Source organism: Puma concolor, chromosome A2, assembly GCF_028749965.1.
Source record: "Puma concolor isolate L17-30 chromosome A2, mPumCon1.1.hap2, whole genome shotgun sequence".
In the NCBI taxonomy this organism is placed as follows: Eukaryota; Metazoa; Chordata; class Mammalia; order Carnivora; family Felidae; genus Puma; species Puma concolor.
In genome coordinates this window covers 166,911,083-166,927,810 of record NC_141668.1, presented here as the reverse complement: position 1 = coordinate 166,927,810, position 16,728 = coordinate 166,911,083, and the positions used below count along the sequence as shown (strand labels likewise).

Genomic DNA, 16,728 nt, shown 5'->3' with positions numbered 1-16,728 from the left:
TGATTTAGGGCAATTCAGGGATGGACCTGTTTATTCTGTTTCCTGCAGAAGAGAGAACTTCCGTAGTCAGGGGACACTGATGAAAAAGAGTAAAGATAGAAATCCATCATGGTCTAAGCAACGTTCCGACACGTGTAGTGCTTACAGCTGACTTCCCTAGGAGGTGGGTTCTAATTCAATCAGGTACTGGTTTCCCCCGGCTCTGAGCAGAGGTCTCACGGCCAGGAGCAGCTGGACCAGAGATGTGGAGGGGATCGCATTAGACCAATGAGGAGGAAACCTCCCATGGGAGTCTTAGGCTTGGCAGCCGTCCTGGGGACTTAGGTGGCTGTCCTGTGCCCAAGACAGACAACTTTGTACCAGGACAGGCATACAGAGAGGGCATCAGGTTTCTGGATCTTATTACCATTCTGGCCAGGGTACTAACTTCCTGCCTTTTTGTCCTCCCCATAGAGTAGCCACGGGCTAGAGGCTTGCAGCCTGAGCAGTCGGCATGGCATGAAAGTGTTCCAAGAAGACCATACTCCTCGAAAGGCCCCTGAGAGGAGAGTAAAGGAGGAGAAGAGAACATACTCACCAAGTTTGCACGAGGCTCAGAGTCCAGATGCAAAGACTCTCAGCCCCACGTAAGGGCACCAAAATGATAAAATTATGAAGCGGGGCACGTGAACAAATGGCTAAGAAAGAATTCTTGAGACACTTTGGTGCAAAAAGGTGATTTAATTATAGCACGGGGACAGGACCTGCGGGCAGAAAGAGCAATACTGGGGTTGTGAGGGGTGACTGATTATACACTTTTAACTTAGTGGGGCTTAAGGATAGCTTAAGTCTCTAAGGAATTTGGAAGCGAGCCTTCTTGGACCTCGCTGCTGAGATAAGCTTATTTTAGTCTTTAATAAAAACATGAAGGCAGTAAGGCAGCCATGAGTTCCTCTAGGAAGGTCCCACTCTACGTGTTTCAGGTGCGGGCTGATGAGCTTTAAGGACATTTAATTTAAGCTACATTTCTCTTGCCTTTTTTTTTTTTTTTTTTTTGCCTCATTATAAGGAGGTGGTCTCCGCTGGAATCTAACCTCAGCCTGATCCCATGGGGAATCTGGAGCCTAAGGAATGCCCTGTGTTGATCTCACCATGGGGCTGGGCTTTTGAAACTCTGTCGATCAGCTGGGCTGCGTCTGAGGCTTCGGGCAGACACCGAGGAAGGGGAAGCAGTGAGCTGTTAACAGGCAATGCTCACAGCAGCTGGGGGATGGGTGTTTCAGCTGCTAAAGGGAGGTTTTAGAGCATCAACAGCGTCCACTATGAGGGCTTTAGTTGGTTTCTTCAGTCTTGAATGTCCCTTCTTTTCCCCTTTGCTGGGAAAGACCTATGGGGTCAGGCTTACACAAGTCATGTGGCTAGAAATTGTATTTCCTCTACCCCATCCTTCCTCTTCTCCCTCTACGGCTGTCCCCAGACCTGTAGGATCTCTGAAGTGCAGATTTTATAGCCTCAGTCAACTGTTTGGGGCTTAATAAAGGGTGACTGGCATCCTGTGTTTTTCTGTCCCTGACCAGGATCCCAGACCCCATCTGTTGGTAGAAAAACAAGGCTCCCCCACCATCTCCTTCCCGCCTGCCAATTTGTCCACATCCAAATCCTTTGACTCTATGAATCTGTGACCTTACACAGTTGGGCTTTGCAGTTGGGATTGAGGATCTTGAGATGGGGGAAATTATTCTGGATCGTCTGAGTGGGTATAATGTAATCACAGGGGCCCTTTTAAGAGGGAGGCAGGAGTGTCAGAGAATGAAAGAGGGAGTTTGAGGGAGAGAGGGAGGGAGGTTGGAAGATGTCATACTGCTGGCTGTGAAGACAGAGGAAGGGACCATGAGCCAAGGAATGTGGGCAGACTCCAGAAGCTGGAAAGGAGAAGGAATGGACTTCCTCCAGAAGCCATATGCAGCTCTGGTTACATCTTGATTTCTGTCCCCTAAGACTCCCTTGGGACTCTGGCTTCCATACCTGTAATGTAATTTATCTGTGTCATTTGGAACGGCTGTTTGTGGTGCTTTGCTATGGTGGGGATGGGGGCGGGGCAGGGAAGTCACATGGCCTCATCCCTGCCCATCCTCACTCTCAATGTCAACTATTCCTTTTTCAGACTCCCCCGATTACCAGACATTTCCCCCCGTTCTGCTGTTCCTGCTTCTTAAATTCCTCTCTGTCTCCACAGCCCCTGCCCTAGACCAGACCACCTCACTTTTCTCTCCCCGGGATGCAGCCCCAGCCTTCCCAGGGGAGGGCGCTCCTGCCTGGGTCCAGGGCATGGCTGTTGCAAAACCCCAGTCTGCCCTTCACTACCTTGCTGAAATTCCTTCTGATGCCCCGAGGATCAAGTCCAAACTCACCCACATTAGAAAGCTTTGCATGAAATGATCTTTGCTGACTTCTCCTGTTCAGACATTTGCTGGTACTAGGGCTCCTATGAGCAGCCACAACAGTCTAGTATAGCAAGAGAATAATAATGGTAACAATAGAGAGTTTTACTGAGCATTTAATCTGTGCCAGGCAGGAGTTTGTGATTTTAGTACATTAAACCTCAAACCCTGGGAAATTGGTATTGTCCTCATTTTGCTGATGGAGAAAATTGCTTCTAGGTAGACCAGTTGTCTCTTGCTGCATGATCCAACCCCCCCACTCCAAAATTGGAAGTTTTAGACAACAAGGTTGTATTTTCTTATAGTTCCTGAGGCTCAGGGAATCTGGAGGTGGCTCAGCTGGGTGGTTCTGGATCAGGGTCCCCCCCATGAGGTCACAGTCAAGCCGTTGGCCACAAACCTCATTTCCTCCTCCTGTGAGCTTCTCCACAGTGCTGTGGGGTGTCCTCACAACACGGCGACTGGCTTCCCCTTGGGGAATGATCCCAGGAGAGAGTGAGCAGGAAGCCGCAGTGACCCTCTCACCTCAGATGCCTCACATGCCAGTGTCACATGCTGCTTTTCCTGTTGACTAAATTCAGCGCACACCCAAGGAGAGCGCTCCCTCTTGAAGGGAACAGTGCACAAGGATTTGTGAATGCAAGGTAAAGCCACTGCATTTGTCTGTCTGCCTCTAGTGTCCACACTCTGGATGCCCCGGACAAGGATTACAGAAGAACGTGTAGGGGCGCCTGGGTGGCGCAGTCGGTTAAGCATCCGACTTCAGCCAGGTAATGATCTCGCGGTCCGTGAGTTCGAGCCCCGCGTCAGGCTCTGGGCTGATGGCTCAGAGCCTGGAGCCTGTTTCCGATTCTGTGTCTCCCTCTCTCTCTGCCCCTCCCCCGTTCATGCTCTGTCTCTCTCTGTCCCAAAAGTAAATAAAAACGTTGAAAAAAAAATTAAAAAAAAAAGAAGAACGTGCAAGTCCTGGAAATTGTTCCCAGCTGGTAGTATTACCCTACGTTACGGCATGCCCCCCACAGCGATCCTTTGGGACACGGCCTCTCGTCACCCTCGTTCTCCACACGAAAAACCTGAGACCCAGAGAGGCAAGCCACTTGCCAAGGGCACTTTGAGAACACACTGGACTCAGGATTTGATCCTAGGTCTGATTCTCTATCACAACCAACACTGGGAGTTTTTCCCGCGTGCCAGGCTTTGTTCTAGACATGTCAGGAGGGCCCACTCCTCGGATACACATCAGCCCCACGAAGTGGAGCCTATTATCGTTGGGCCCATTTTACACACGGGAATGCTGAGGCACAGAGAGATTAAGAACATGACTAGCATGCAGGGGAGACGGGATTCAGACTCCTGGGGATCTGGTTCTAGAGTCTGCTTGTCCTCCAGCGCTTCTCCGTGACAGACACAGAGGTTGTTTTCCTCTTACTTGGTGGCATTTGCTGTGTTTCTGTGCTGCTCCTAAGTGCAGCCTCGCTGGGCAGGGCCCCCTGATGCGCACACAGGGGGCCACTGATGTATCTTCTTCAGTGATCATAACTCCAAGGTGGGTATTTTGCTGTGCGTGGAGCAAAAGGGAGAATGCAGAAGCACGTGGGGGGCTTTTCTTCCCAAGAACTTGGGGTTGGCTTTTGTGCCTCATTTTTAGCCTGTGGTAGGTGCTTTTGGTGCCTACCCACACCCATGACCCTGAGCCCCTCAAGGCACACAAGGCTCACATTTGTCAGTCCACAGGGTTGCACTCGGGTTATGCCCATTCTGTCTGTTGGGAGGCCAGGCCCAAGGTGTTGTGGGTAGACACCAGCCTCAATCTGTGCCTGGCAGTAGCCAGTGGATAAATACCCTAGCTCCCTTGCCTCTCAGTTGGGGTAACTGAAGACTGCTCTGGGCTGCCTTTCAGAGGTCCTTGTGGAATCAAGCTCAGTTTCTCACTGTGCAACTTGCTAGAATGCACGGCCACTGGGGACCCTTTCCTGTCCCCATCTCCCAGCTCCCCTCCCCAGCTGGCGTTTCCTGGGGTCACCTCCCTGATAAACTACTTTCACTAGAATCCCAGTCTCAGCATCTGCTTCTGGGGACCCTGGCTGAGGCATTATTAGCCCTCTGTGTGTGTGAGCTCGTGCACGCAGGTGTGTTAGGGCTGGGAATGCGGTGGGGGTGCTGCTGTGCTGGGGTAAAATGTAGGAGAGCTAGAGGCATATGGAGTGGTTCGAGAGCTAGGGCTTGGAGCCAGAGGATCCTGGATTCAAATCTTGACTCTAAGTAACCTTGGACAAGTCGCAATGCCTCTCCATGCCTCGCTTTCCTTTTTAATTTTAATTTTTGTTGCTGTTGTAAAATGGCTGGGGGGGTCAGAATCTCTGCTTGATGATGTGGATGTGAGGATGAAAGTGAATTTCGTTGGCAATGTGTCTAGAATGGCACCTGGTCCACAATGCCCATGATGGCTGTCTGTTTGGGGCCTGCTGGGAAGAGATCTTTGAGTCTGGGCTTCGCTTCCCTGGGGACAGGTGGTGGTAGCTCACTTACAGGTGCAGTGGAAGAAGGCTGAGAGGTAGGCGCTGGTGGGGAAGGAAAAGCAAGAGCTGGGGGGAAGGAGAGAGAACAGGGCAACACACCAGCTAGTACAACTTCTCTTCACTGTGGCGGAAAGAAAATTATGGGGTTGCCACACTGTCCTCATCTAGCAGCAATTCAGCAAAAAGGGCTGTCTTGCTCCGGCCATGTTGAGCAATTCTGGCTCCACCCCTCCCCTCTCCCATACCCTCTGTTCCTGAAAACGCGGAGAACGAAGGCAAGGTTCCCTTCTTTAATGACAGAAACACGGGACCATGTGGAGCTTCAGCTTGCTCCTCTTCTGGGGTGAGTGTGGGGCTGAATGGTGGTGGGAGGGCTGGGGGAAGCCTGCATTGGAAATAGAACCAGGGGAAAGGGAAGGCCATGGGGCATCCAGCCAGAGACCCCAATTCTAGGCTGAACACTATCAGCACCTTCTTTGTAGGAAAAAAATCACTCAGCGTAGGAAATTCCCTCTCTCCAGGTAGACTTTCTTTATAGTCATTCACTTGGCATGTATTTCTTGCGGTCGTGAGTCTGATATCATAGTAGGAAGGGCAGGCAGAAAAGAAGCTATTTACAGCAACAGCAACCACCCGCCTAGCACCGTTGTAAGCTCATCAAATGTCTTCACCAAACTCCTCCAATATTGGGTCCCTAATAGCCCCATTTTACAAAGGAGGAAACTGAGGTAAAAGAGGTTACATGACTTTCCCAGGACTACTTAGCCAATAAGTACTACACTTTATCCCTTATCACTATGCTATGCTGTCCCAAATAATAACTACACAAAAGCATTTCAGGCAGTGATAGTGCTATGCAAGAAGAGAGTGACTGGGGGTTATGTTGAAGGGGGAAGTCAGGGAAGGCCTCTCGGAGGGGGTGATTTTTGTGCTGAGCCCTGAGCCATGAGGTGGAGCCTTCCTGTCTCTTATTTCCCTTTCTTCAGGCGTCAGTTTGTATTGGTCTTGTTTATTGTCTCTGTTGTGTTTGTTTGTTTGTTTGTTTGTTTTCCTGTCTTTCAAGTGTTGGTCACTGGTTCAAATCTATGAATGCGGGACAGTGTTTTGAGCAACAGGTGTGGGCTTCCTCAGCTGGGGTCCAGTGCATCTATTTGCAGAAGAGAAAACTCAGGCCCAAAGAGACTAAACAACTTTCCTAAGGCCATGCAGTCAGTAACCAGTGAAGCCAGATTGTTAAGCCCAAGTATTTTAACTCCAGAGTTTGCATGCTGAAAAATGATGCTCTGTTGCCTCTAAAATAATTAACAAGCAAGAGAATTTTGGCTGGTGATAACGAACAGGAAAGTTGGGATTTGGGGGCTGTGGGACCTGTTGACTGACAGGCTTCATTAGAAGGAGCAGGTAACTCGTGGGCCCCAAATGCAGGAATGCCAAGTTGTTGCTTTGGCCTGTTGGCCCTTGTATTAGCTCTGGTGCCTGTTATTCGGCACTGAAGTTAATCAGCAAAAGTGGTGATGACGTCATTGGTGGTGGGGTTAGTGGTAGTGGGTTGAGAGAGTGATGGTCGTGGGGGTTGTAATGTTGGAAAAGAGCTAAGTGCTGGGGGGCTGCACTGCCTTTTAGCTAATTTTTTTAAGTTTATTTTTGAGAGAGAGAGAGCACAGGGGAGGGGCAGAGAGAGAGAGAGAGAGAGAGAGAATCCTAAGCAGGCTCTACACTGTCAGCACAGAGCCGACACAGGGCTCAAACTCACAAACCTTGAGATCATGACCTGAGATGAAATTGAGAGTTGGACATTCAACTGACTGAGCTATCCAGGTGCCTCCAGGTAATTTTTAAAAAACTAACCACCTGACCACCCATGCCATTTTAATGCTACAGATATACTGTACATATATTTATGTATTATATGTATCATTTCTATATATGTCTTATGCCAAAAAGTAAGATTTTTTCCCCCATCTCTCCCCAAGAACCAAGTTTTGCCTACTTGGTGGGGGGTGGGGGGGAAGAGATGTCATTTTTTTTGTTTGAGAATACATATCTTAGTGTATGTTTTTGAAAATCAGCTGGAACTTTTCTTGTCATTGATAAGAAAATTAAGGGGTGCCTGGGTGGCTCAGTCAGTTGAGCACCTGACTTTGGTTTGGGTCATGATCTCACGGTTTGTGAGTTCAAGCCCCACATCGGGCTCTGTGCTGACAGCTCAGAGCCTGGAGCCTGCTTCAGATTATGTGTCTTCCTCTCTCTCTGTCCCTTCCCCGCTTGTGCTCTGTCTCTCTCTGTCTCTCAAAAATAAATAAATGTAAAATTTTTTTAAAAAAAGAAAAGAAAATTAAGACGATACAAACAAAATAAAAACCATAAAGTGCAAAAAAGCAGGAATTGCTTCTGTGAACGTTATATGAAATATTGTATGTTTGTCACGCAGGTGGATCTCTCATCTAGGCTCATCAAACCTGTAGTACTTTTTCAGGTTGAGCCTACATTGCTTCTTGATGGTTCATGGTATTCTTCTTTTCTTTGTTTATAGGGTGTTGTGGTTTATACAGCTCACGTATTCTCTCAACAAGTTCCGCGACAATTGGTGAGTTGGTCAAAGAGAATCCATATGCTCAATGTGTGGGAGGGTGTTTTCTGGGGAGGAGACCCTTCTGTCTCAGGAGTTTGAGCTGCAGCTAACACTTGCTGGGAGCTACTTAGTGGCAGAGAAACAGGTAAATAATACCCAGGTCTCCTGGATCCTGCTCTAGGCTCTTACCTATGTGGCCTTGCATTCACTGTGTGACTTCAGATAACACACAAAACCTCTCTGATTGTCATGTTCCTCAGCTGTGAAATACAGATAGCAAGGGTTCCTGTCTACAGGGATATTGTGAAGCTTAAATCAAAAGTGAAGGTTAAATCACTTTTAAGCTTTAAATTAAGTGAAGCTCAGTTAACCACCTGGTACGTGTGACAAGAGCTTCATAAATGGTGGTGTGGTGGGAATGCATTTTTTAAATAATTTTTTTGAATGTTTATTTATTTTTGAGAGAGAAAGAGAGACAGAGCATGAGTGAGGGAGGGGCAGAGAGAGAGGGAGACACAGAATCTGGAGCAGGATCCAGGCTCCAAGCTGTCAGCACAGAGCCCCATGCGGGGCTTGAACCCATGAACCGTGAGATCATGACCTGAACCGAAGTCAGACGCTCAACAGACTGAGCCACCCAGGCGCCCTGAGAATGCATTTTTAAAATGTGTTAAGTCTCCCCTTCTTCCACCTAAGCTCCTGCTGGATGGAGAGGACAAGTATTGCCAGTTCGTAGTATCCTCAGTGTCTCAGTTTCCTGGCTCTGCCTTATTTGGGAAACTCAGTCTATGTTGTACAAATAGCTAATCTTGCAAATGTCCTACCCTTCTCTTGGTCCTCCCAACATGGCGGCTGGGTGTTGGTATAGGGGCAACTTGTAGGATCTTGTGGCTGTTAAGGGTGGACTCTGGATGGGGTGTTTTGTCTACTGGTAGAGGATGGCCCCATCTTGCTTGCCTAGTAGCCCTCTCAACAGCTTTGCATTCCCCAGGGGTCCGTGCAAGAGCTTCTGCCTTCTGTGTTCAGGCTACAGGACACAAGAAGATTTTCCTTAGAGCAACCTACCACCTACTTCCCTCTGCAGCTTCTAATCTTTGGCTCTCATGCCTTGTTGGATGTGACAGACGCAGAAAGCAAGCTTCTCTTCTAGACTGGGAAACTCCACCCAGCTCTTGTTGGGAGAAGTCAGCCCCTAGCCTTGATAGTCCTAAATCCACCCATTCCTATGTAGAATCTTCTGAGGTGAGGTGGTAAGGGGAGAAGGGCTCCTGGTGGGTCCTTCTCGTCTCCTCTCTTTATGAGTTTCCCATAGTTTTTTCTCTTCCCTTGTGATAGGTATTTGCCTTACACCGCGGCTTAATGAAAGCGCTACCTTCCAGCCCTCCAAACCCGACTACTCCCAAATATTTTTATTGAGTTATGATCGACATATAGCAATCTGTGCGAGTTTAAGGTGCACATGTGTTGACTTGATAACCACATATATTGAGAAGTGATTACTGCCATAGTATCCAGTAACATCTTTGCACCTCACATGATTACCATTCCTTTTTGTGTGAAGGTATTTAAGACGTACTCATAGCAGCTAACCAAGCATGGTTGGTATTGTTTTCTTTTTAAATGCTCGTTTATTTTTGGGAGAGCATGGACACGTGTGTGTGAGCAGGGGAGGGGCAGAGAGAGAGGATCCAAGGTGGGCTCTGTGCTGTCAGCAGAGAGATGGATACGGGGCTTGGACTCAGACTCACGAACCGACATCTGAGCTGAAGCTGGACACTTGCTTAACTGACGGAATCACCCAGGTGCCCCTGTAATACAGTATTGTTACCTAGAGTCACCACACTACATAGTAGATCCCCAAACTCATTCGTCTTATACGGTTTTCTTCCAAGACTATCGTCTTGTGGGGAACCCAAACATCCAGTTTGGTAATTAAAATGAACCTTACTGGGGCGCCTGGGTGGCGCAGTCGGTTAAGCGTCCGACTTCAGCCAGGTCACGATCTCGCGGTCCGTGAGTTCGAGCCCCGCGTCGGGCTCTGGGCTGATGGCTCAGAGCCTGGAGCCTGTTTCCGATTCTGTGTCTCCCTCTCTCTCTGCCCCTCCCCCATTCATGCTCTGTCTCTCTCTGTCCCAAAAATAAACATAAAAAATGTTGAAAAAAAAAATTAAAAAAATAAAAAAATAAAAAAAAAAATAAAATGAACATTACTGTTTTGCTTTCATTGTGTGTCTGCTGCTAAGACACCTTAACTTTTTCCTGAACAAGATGAAATCCTGTGGCAGAATGTGTTGGGGGAGTGGGTTCACATCCGTGTAAGTGGAAATATATTTCCAAAAGGGTCACATTAATTAAAAATAAATCATCATTGGGGCGCCTGGGTGGCTCAGTCGGTTGGGCGTCCGACTTCGGCTCAGGTCATGATCTCGCGGTCCGTGAGTTCGAGCCCCGCGTTGGGCTCTGTGCTGACAGCTCAGAGCCTGGAGCCTGCTTCGGATTCTGTGTCTCCCTCTCGCTGACCCTCCCCCATTCATGCTCTGTCTCTCTCTGTCTCAAAAATAAATAAAGGTTAAAAAAAATTAAAAAAAAAATCATCATTATTATTGATTCCAGAAAGCCCTTGGCTAGTGAGGAAGTCATTGTATTAATCTCCACAGCTTGGGGACCTAGCCCAGGCCCGATACAGTGCAGGCAAGTTGGGTAGATAAATAAAAGAATGAATGTGTGCCCCACATAGAGAATGTGAGAGGTGTTATAGTCAAGGCATGTACAAGGAATTTGTAAGTGGGAATTCAAAAGGCTTAATATTTGAGAAAACTAGGCACTATTGGGATTAAAAATGCATAAACACAGGGATGTTAACTTTGCGATAGTTCATCAGAGCACACACTTATGATATTTGTGCTTTTCTCCTATCATACTTGATAAAACATTATAAAAATGCACATACGCTTTGGGGTGCCTGGGTGGCTCAGTTGGTTAAACGTCTGACTTTGGCTCAGGTCATGATCTCATGGTTTGGGAGTTCGAGCTCCACATCGGGCTCCATGCTGGCAGCTCAGAGCCTGGAGCCTGTTTCAGATTCTGTGTCTCCCTCTCTCTCTGCCCCTCACTCACTCACATTCTCTCTCTCTCTCTCTCTCTCTCCCTGTCTCAAAAATAAACATTAAAAAACTTTAAATGCATATACACTTTGACACAGCAATTCCTAATCCAGAAATTTATTCCAAAGAGATATTCATACAACGTACAGAGATACCTCACCATAGACTCTGGGATGTGCACTTATGCTATTCTGGTAACAACTTGGAATAAACAATGTTTACACAAGGGGACTAGTTGGATAAAATGTTGTGTTTGTTAGAGTAACCCTAGCTACTGTAACAAACCCAAAACTGTCTGTGGCTTAATACAAAGAAATTTAATTTTTGTTTGTTTAAGAATCCAATATGGGGCACCTGGGTGGCTCAGTGGGTTAAGCCTCCGACTCTGGCTCAGGTCATGATCTCGTGGTTTGTGGGTTCAAGCCCCGCATCAGGCTCTGTGCTGACAGCTCAGAGCCTGGAGTCTGCTTTGGATTCTGTGTCTCCCTCTCTCTGCCCCCTCCCCTACTCATGCTCTGTCTCTCTGTCCTTCAAAAATAAATAAACATAAAAAAAATTTTTTTAAAAGAATCCAGTGCAAATATTTCTGGTCCGTGGGTGGCTTTCCTCCAAGCTGTAATTCAGAGACCCAGACTCCTTCTGCCTTGTGGCTCAGCCACGCTGAGGTCTTAGAGTCTTTTGCAGACTGTGGAAGGAGCGAAAAGGAACAATGGAAATGCACACCCACTTTATAAAAACCCAGCTCTGGCAATGATGCATACTATATTTGTTCACGGTCATATGACGATGCCTGGACACGAGGTGAGCTGGGAAATGTAGTTGGTGGTTGGGCCGCTGTCACTGCCGTGGCAGATCCGTACCTTGGAAAGGAGAGTGTGAAGCATCTGCTTGATGTTTAGCCTCCAAGCCACCTGTGGCACAGTTACAGCCCATGGACACAGTGCCAAATACACAGCTGTTCAAAAGCATGAGTCGGGTCTGTATGGACTGACTTGGAAAGTTGCCCCCAACATATTCTTCTCCCAATTTTTATTATAGAAACATTTAAAGCTTCAAAGGTAGGGGAAGTAGTAAAACAAACTCCCACGTACCCATCACCCAGCTCCCATACGTGACAAATCTTGCTTCTGTTGGTTTGCAAGACCTACCCTAAGTGAAAAAGCAAGTAATAATACGACAGCATTGTCCCCATGAACCGTGAGATGATCATGACCTGAGCCGAGGTTGGATGCTTAACTGACTGAGCCACCCAGGCGCCCCAAGGTTTTCCTTCGCAAGCAATTATTGCCTTCTTAGAAAAAAGATGTAAACAAAACAAAAATGTACCAAAATTAGGGTTGCCGTCTCTTTTGGCCAGTGTCTGTAGAAGCAGAGCCTGATGAGAGGATTCTTGTGTGAGTGATTTCTTGAGGGAGGGCAGTCTGGAGACACTTGCAGGGCAGCGAGGGAAGCAGGACAGAGCAGAGACAGAGCCACACGGAAGGTGTTTTGGGAGTGCCTCAGCCACAGCCTGCTCCCACAGGCAGCCCTGCAGGGTGAAGTGCACCCCAGAGGGTCACCTGCTCAGAGGCACAGGGGAGGCTTGCTGTCGCACTCCAGCATCTGTCTGCCGGTCATCGCCTCCGAGCCAGTGAAACAGCTGGGGGATAGGTATGCCAACCCAGTAACGCAGATGGGGGGGTTCCAAGAGCGGCCACTGCCCTACCCCCTCCTGACCTGGCAAGATAGGAAGAAGTCACGCGCTGATGTAGGTGAATGCCCAGGAAGAGGCTGGGTTTTCCCCTTCACGTACCTACTGCTGCTTTCGTAACTTGCCTCTGAATCACTGTCATTCACAGAAATACAGACACTGGCTGGCTCACGGCCACTTTCAAAGGGAGCCGATGGCTTCTTGTTCCTCTGCCTGCAGGCTGGGTGGTAGGGCACGCGTGTTGTAAGAGACTCCCCCGGACGGAAGGCAATTAGACCTTGGGCAAGCACCGCCAGGTCTCAGTTTTGTCATCTGATGAATGGGTATGGCGACGACCCTCACCCAATGTAATGGGATGGTTGTGAGGGTTCAGCTCCATGCGTGATCGTTAAGAGGTGGGCTCTGGGGTCACATTTCCTGGTATCGAATCTTGGTTCCGGCACTCGGGTATCGCAGTAAATCCCCTGAGACTTCAGTTTCCATGAAAACGGGGCTGGGGGGTGGTGGTGGTGAATACGACTGGGTTTCGATGAGTCTTAATTGGTACCTGGAACATAGCAGGTGCTCAACTATGTCAGCCCTCCCTCTTCTCAGGGAAACACGAATTATCTGGTTCTGACTGGCTGGGCCAAAGCTGGTACAGTGAGCAGAGGCACAGTCAGGGCAACGACCAGGATCCCTGGACACACTGTCAAACTTCTTTCATTCTATTTGTTCCACTTACTCTTTTTTTTTTTGCATTCTGTGACCCAGGGGAGGCTACACAAATTCTCTTGGGCATCAGTTTGCACATCTGTAGAATGGAGTCCTGATGTTTACCTTCAAGTAGGGTGACCAACTGTCCTGGGTTGCCTCAGACCAGGAAGGGGGTTCCTGGGACTCTGGGCTTTGAGTGCTAACACCAGGAAAGTCCCCCCACCTGGAAGGACTATTGTGGGGTCTGCAGAAAATGCACGGCGGGGGCCTGGTGCTCGGGAGGCACCAAGGAAACGGGAGCTCTAGTTACATTTTTGGAAGTCTTTTTGCCGCTTGGAGTCTCATTTCATGCTTGGGTCGATTAAGTGATCGTCTGTTAAGTTGTTGTGTTCGTGACTGAGGAGCACGTATCTGTCTCAGGTGGATTTTTGGAGGGGCCTCTTCTCTGGTCTCCTGGCTTCTTGGCTCCTGCCCTCCTCTGCCCACAGCCCTCCAGGGCTCCCACCTCCCTGGGATAAAAGCCCAAGTCCTCCCTGAGGCCCCCAACTCACTATAGGACCTGCCTCATTCCCACCCTGCCCTGCCCTCGTCCCTCACTCCTCCTCACTCGCTCCCCTCCAGCCATACACACCTCCTTACTGTCCCTCCAATACCCCAGGCCCAGTCCTGCCCCAGGACCTTTGCATGAGCTGTGCCCTCTGTTTGGGATGTTCTTGCCCTACATAAACACATGGTTCCCTCCCTCCCTTCTCTATTTTCAGCCCAAGTGTCATCTTCTCAGTGACTACCCTAGTTTTGACATCGTATCCCTTGCCCTCACCTCTCCAGATGATCAGCTCAGTGGCAGGTGAGGAATTTTGTGCGTCTTGTCCCACACAAGGGCTCAATACATAGTGCCTAGAATAGTGCCTGACATACAGCAGGTGGTTTGCATTTGTCAGAGTTGTCCAGAGAACAGAAACAATACGATGGATGCAGATAGGTAAAGATCCATTATAAGGAATTGGTTCATGCGACTAGGGAGGCTGGCAAGTCCCACAACCTTCAGGGTGATGTGCACAAGTCCCGAGCCCGGAGAGCATTTGGGAAGCTGAGCAAAGGTGAGCACGGCTGACGGGACAAGGCAGGAGATGAGCTGGGGAGGCTGCCAGGTGCCCAGTCACCTGGGCTGTGGTTCTGGTTTAGGGCGGGTTTGAGTTGTGAGCAATTGAGCCAGAGGAAGAGGGTAATGGGAAGTTCAGATGAGAGACCGCAAGTGATAATGGGCCGGAAGTCCGCAAAGGACAACGCTGCCTCTACAGATGAAAGAGGAAGCTGTTAGTAAGAAAAGAGATACAATTGAGGGGCCGTGCAGGGAAGGGACGTAAACAAGGCACGTTGTAGGAAGTGAAGAGCCTGACTGAACCATCCCTCGAAGTTGGGGGGGCCCTTTATAAAGCGCTTCCCCACCCTACAGATCAACCGGTGTTGGCATTACCTTCCACTCATCTCTGTCTTTCACATCCTGCATCCAACGCACTGGCAAGTCCTGCTGACGTCACCTCTGAGCAAACCCCAAATCTCATGCTGCCTCTGCTCTCAGCCGGGTGGCACCCACCATCCTCGCTCACCTGGACGGGCGCGGTGACTCCTCCCTGGTCATCCTGCCTCTGCCCCTCTACCGTTCATCTTCCGACCAGAGGATCCTGTTAAAACCTCAGTCCTGCCGTGTGCTGTCTGTGCTCAGACTCCGCCATGGCTCCCGTCGCTCTCTGATAGAAAGCTGGGGTGTGACAGTCGTCTAGCCGATCTTAGCCGACCTGGCCATGTCCACACCTCCCCTTTCCCCCTGTGCACTCTGCTCCAACCACACGACCTCCCTGTAATTCCACAAAATCACCAGCTGTGGTCCTGCCCCTGGGTCCTTCATGCATTTGCGGTTTCCTCTGCCCTAAGCACCTTCGTACGTATCTTACTCACCTCCCCCTGGCCTTTGTTCCAGTGCTACTTTCTCAGTGAGGTCTTCATTGTTGAGCACCGACTGTGTGCCAGGCTCTGTTGTAGGCACTCAGCACACAGCAGTGAATGAGACAGACATAAATCCCTGCCTTCCAGGAGCTCAAAGTCCATCAGGGAAACGGATTTAAAAGAACCAATTACAAAGGTTTTTTTTTCAAAGAATGGTCGTAGAAATTGCCTGAACATTGATTCCATTTCCAGCCAGATCTACCTCTTCTTGGGTGGCAGCAGTGAAAATCACTCACTTCAGGTTTTGACAGGCCCAGGGATGCCAGTCACCAGCGGTGTGTCCTTGAACAAGTTACTTAACCTCACTGAGACTCAGTTTTCCACATCTGTATAATGGGAATTCTATTAGTTTCGTATGGCGGCTATAACAAATTACCACAAACTTTACCTTACAGATCTGGAGGTCAGAAGTCCAAAATGGGTCCCAGTTGGCTAACATCAAGGTGTGAGCAGGGATGAGCTCCATTCTGGGGGTTCTAGAGCAGACTGTGTCTTTTTGCCTTTTCCAGCTTCTAGAGGCCACTTGGATTCCTTGGCTTGGGTCCCTCTTCCTCCATCTTCAAAGCTGGCAATGACTGGCCAAGTCTTTCTCATATTGTATCACTTTGCCTCTCTTGGCTTCATCTTTCCGTTTTAAGGACCTTTGTGATTACATTGACCCCATCTGGATAATCCAGTTTCCTCTTCATCTCGGGATCAGCTAATTCCATTGGAATCCTTAGTTCTCTCTTGCCACATAGCATAGGTTCTGGGGATTAAGACGTGGTCATCTCTGAGGGCGCCTGTGTGACCAACTGTGTGAGTTGGTTGGATGTCCAACTTCAGCTTAGGTCATGATGTCACGGTTCATTAGTTCGAGCCCCACATCAGGCTCTCTGCTGTCAGTGTCGAGCCTGCTTCAGATTCTCTGTCTCCCTCTCTCTATACCCTTCCTCTGCTCTCACTCTCTTTCTCTCTCTCTCTCTCTCTCTCTCTCTCAAAAACAGTAAATAAATGTTAAGGTCAGGCGTAGGGCAGGGTAAAGATATGAGTCAGAAGCTAAAAAATTTTAGCAGTCAAAGGCTTTATTTGGGAACTAAGGTCTTGGGCGAGGTTCTGTGACTCAGGGAGAGAGAGAGAGAGAGGAGTCAGGGAAGTCGCGCCCGGGTGTGGTGGGGTAGGGTTTTTAAGCTGCAGCAGTTCTGGGTTTAGGTCCCGGTGGGCCTTTTTCACACCAGGTTGTGCTGTCACTCGGTGACTTGTTGACCTTCAATTCATTCTGGCGTGCTGCTTGGGGCTTTCTGTTGGAAATTTTCCACTGGCAAGATGGCCGTGCCCTCCACTGTGGTTCCAGGGACATCCTGACAATAAGCATTTAAAAAAAGGATGTGGTCAAGGCACATGCACCCCAATATTGATAGCACTATCAACAATAGTCAAATTATGGAAAGAGCCCAAATGTCCATCGACGGATGAATGGATAAAGAAGATGTGGTATATACATACAATGGAGTATTACTCGGCAATCAAAAAGAATGAAATCTTGCCATTTGCAACTATATGGATGGAACTAGAGGGTATTATGCTAAGCAATATTAGTCAGAGAAAAACAAATATCATAGGACTTCACTCATGAGGACTTAAAGATACAAAACAGATGAACATAAGGGAAGGGAAGCAAAAATAACATAAAAACAGGGAGGGGGCCAAAACATAAGAGACTTAAATATGGAGAACAAAC

The 16,728-nt window shown here is 48.6% G+C and overlaps 1 protein-coding gene across 2 annotated transcripts in view; it reads left to right on the top strand.

The window, feature by feature from the left end:
- The first annotated feature begins 5,183 nt into the window (after positions 1-5,183).
- ADGRE1 (adhesion G protein-coupled receptor E1) overlaps positions 5,184-16,728 on the top strand; it is an 86,429-nt gene continuing 74,884 nt past the window's right edge. For both annotated transcript variants that reach the window (XM_086699272.1, XM_086699271.1), the window contains exons 1-2: positions 5,184-5,282; positions 7,473-7,526. In XM_086699272.1, the coding sequence (XP_086555398.1) occupies positions 5,252-5,282; positions 7,473-7,526 (85 nt within the window). In that variant the 5' untranslated portion in view covers positions 5,184-5,251. The remainder of the gene's footprint in view (positions 5,283-7,472; positions 7,527-16,728) is intronic.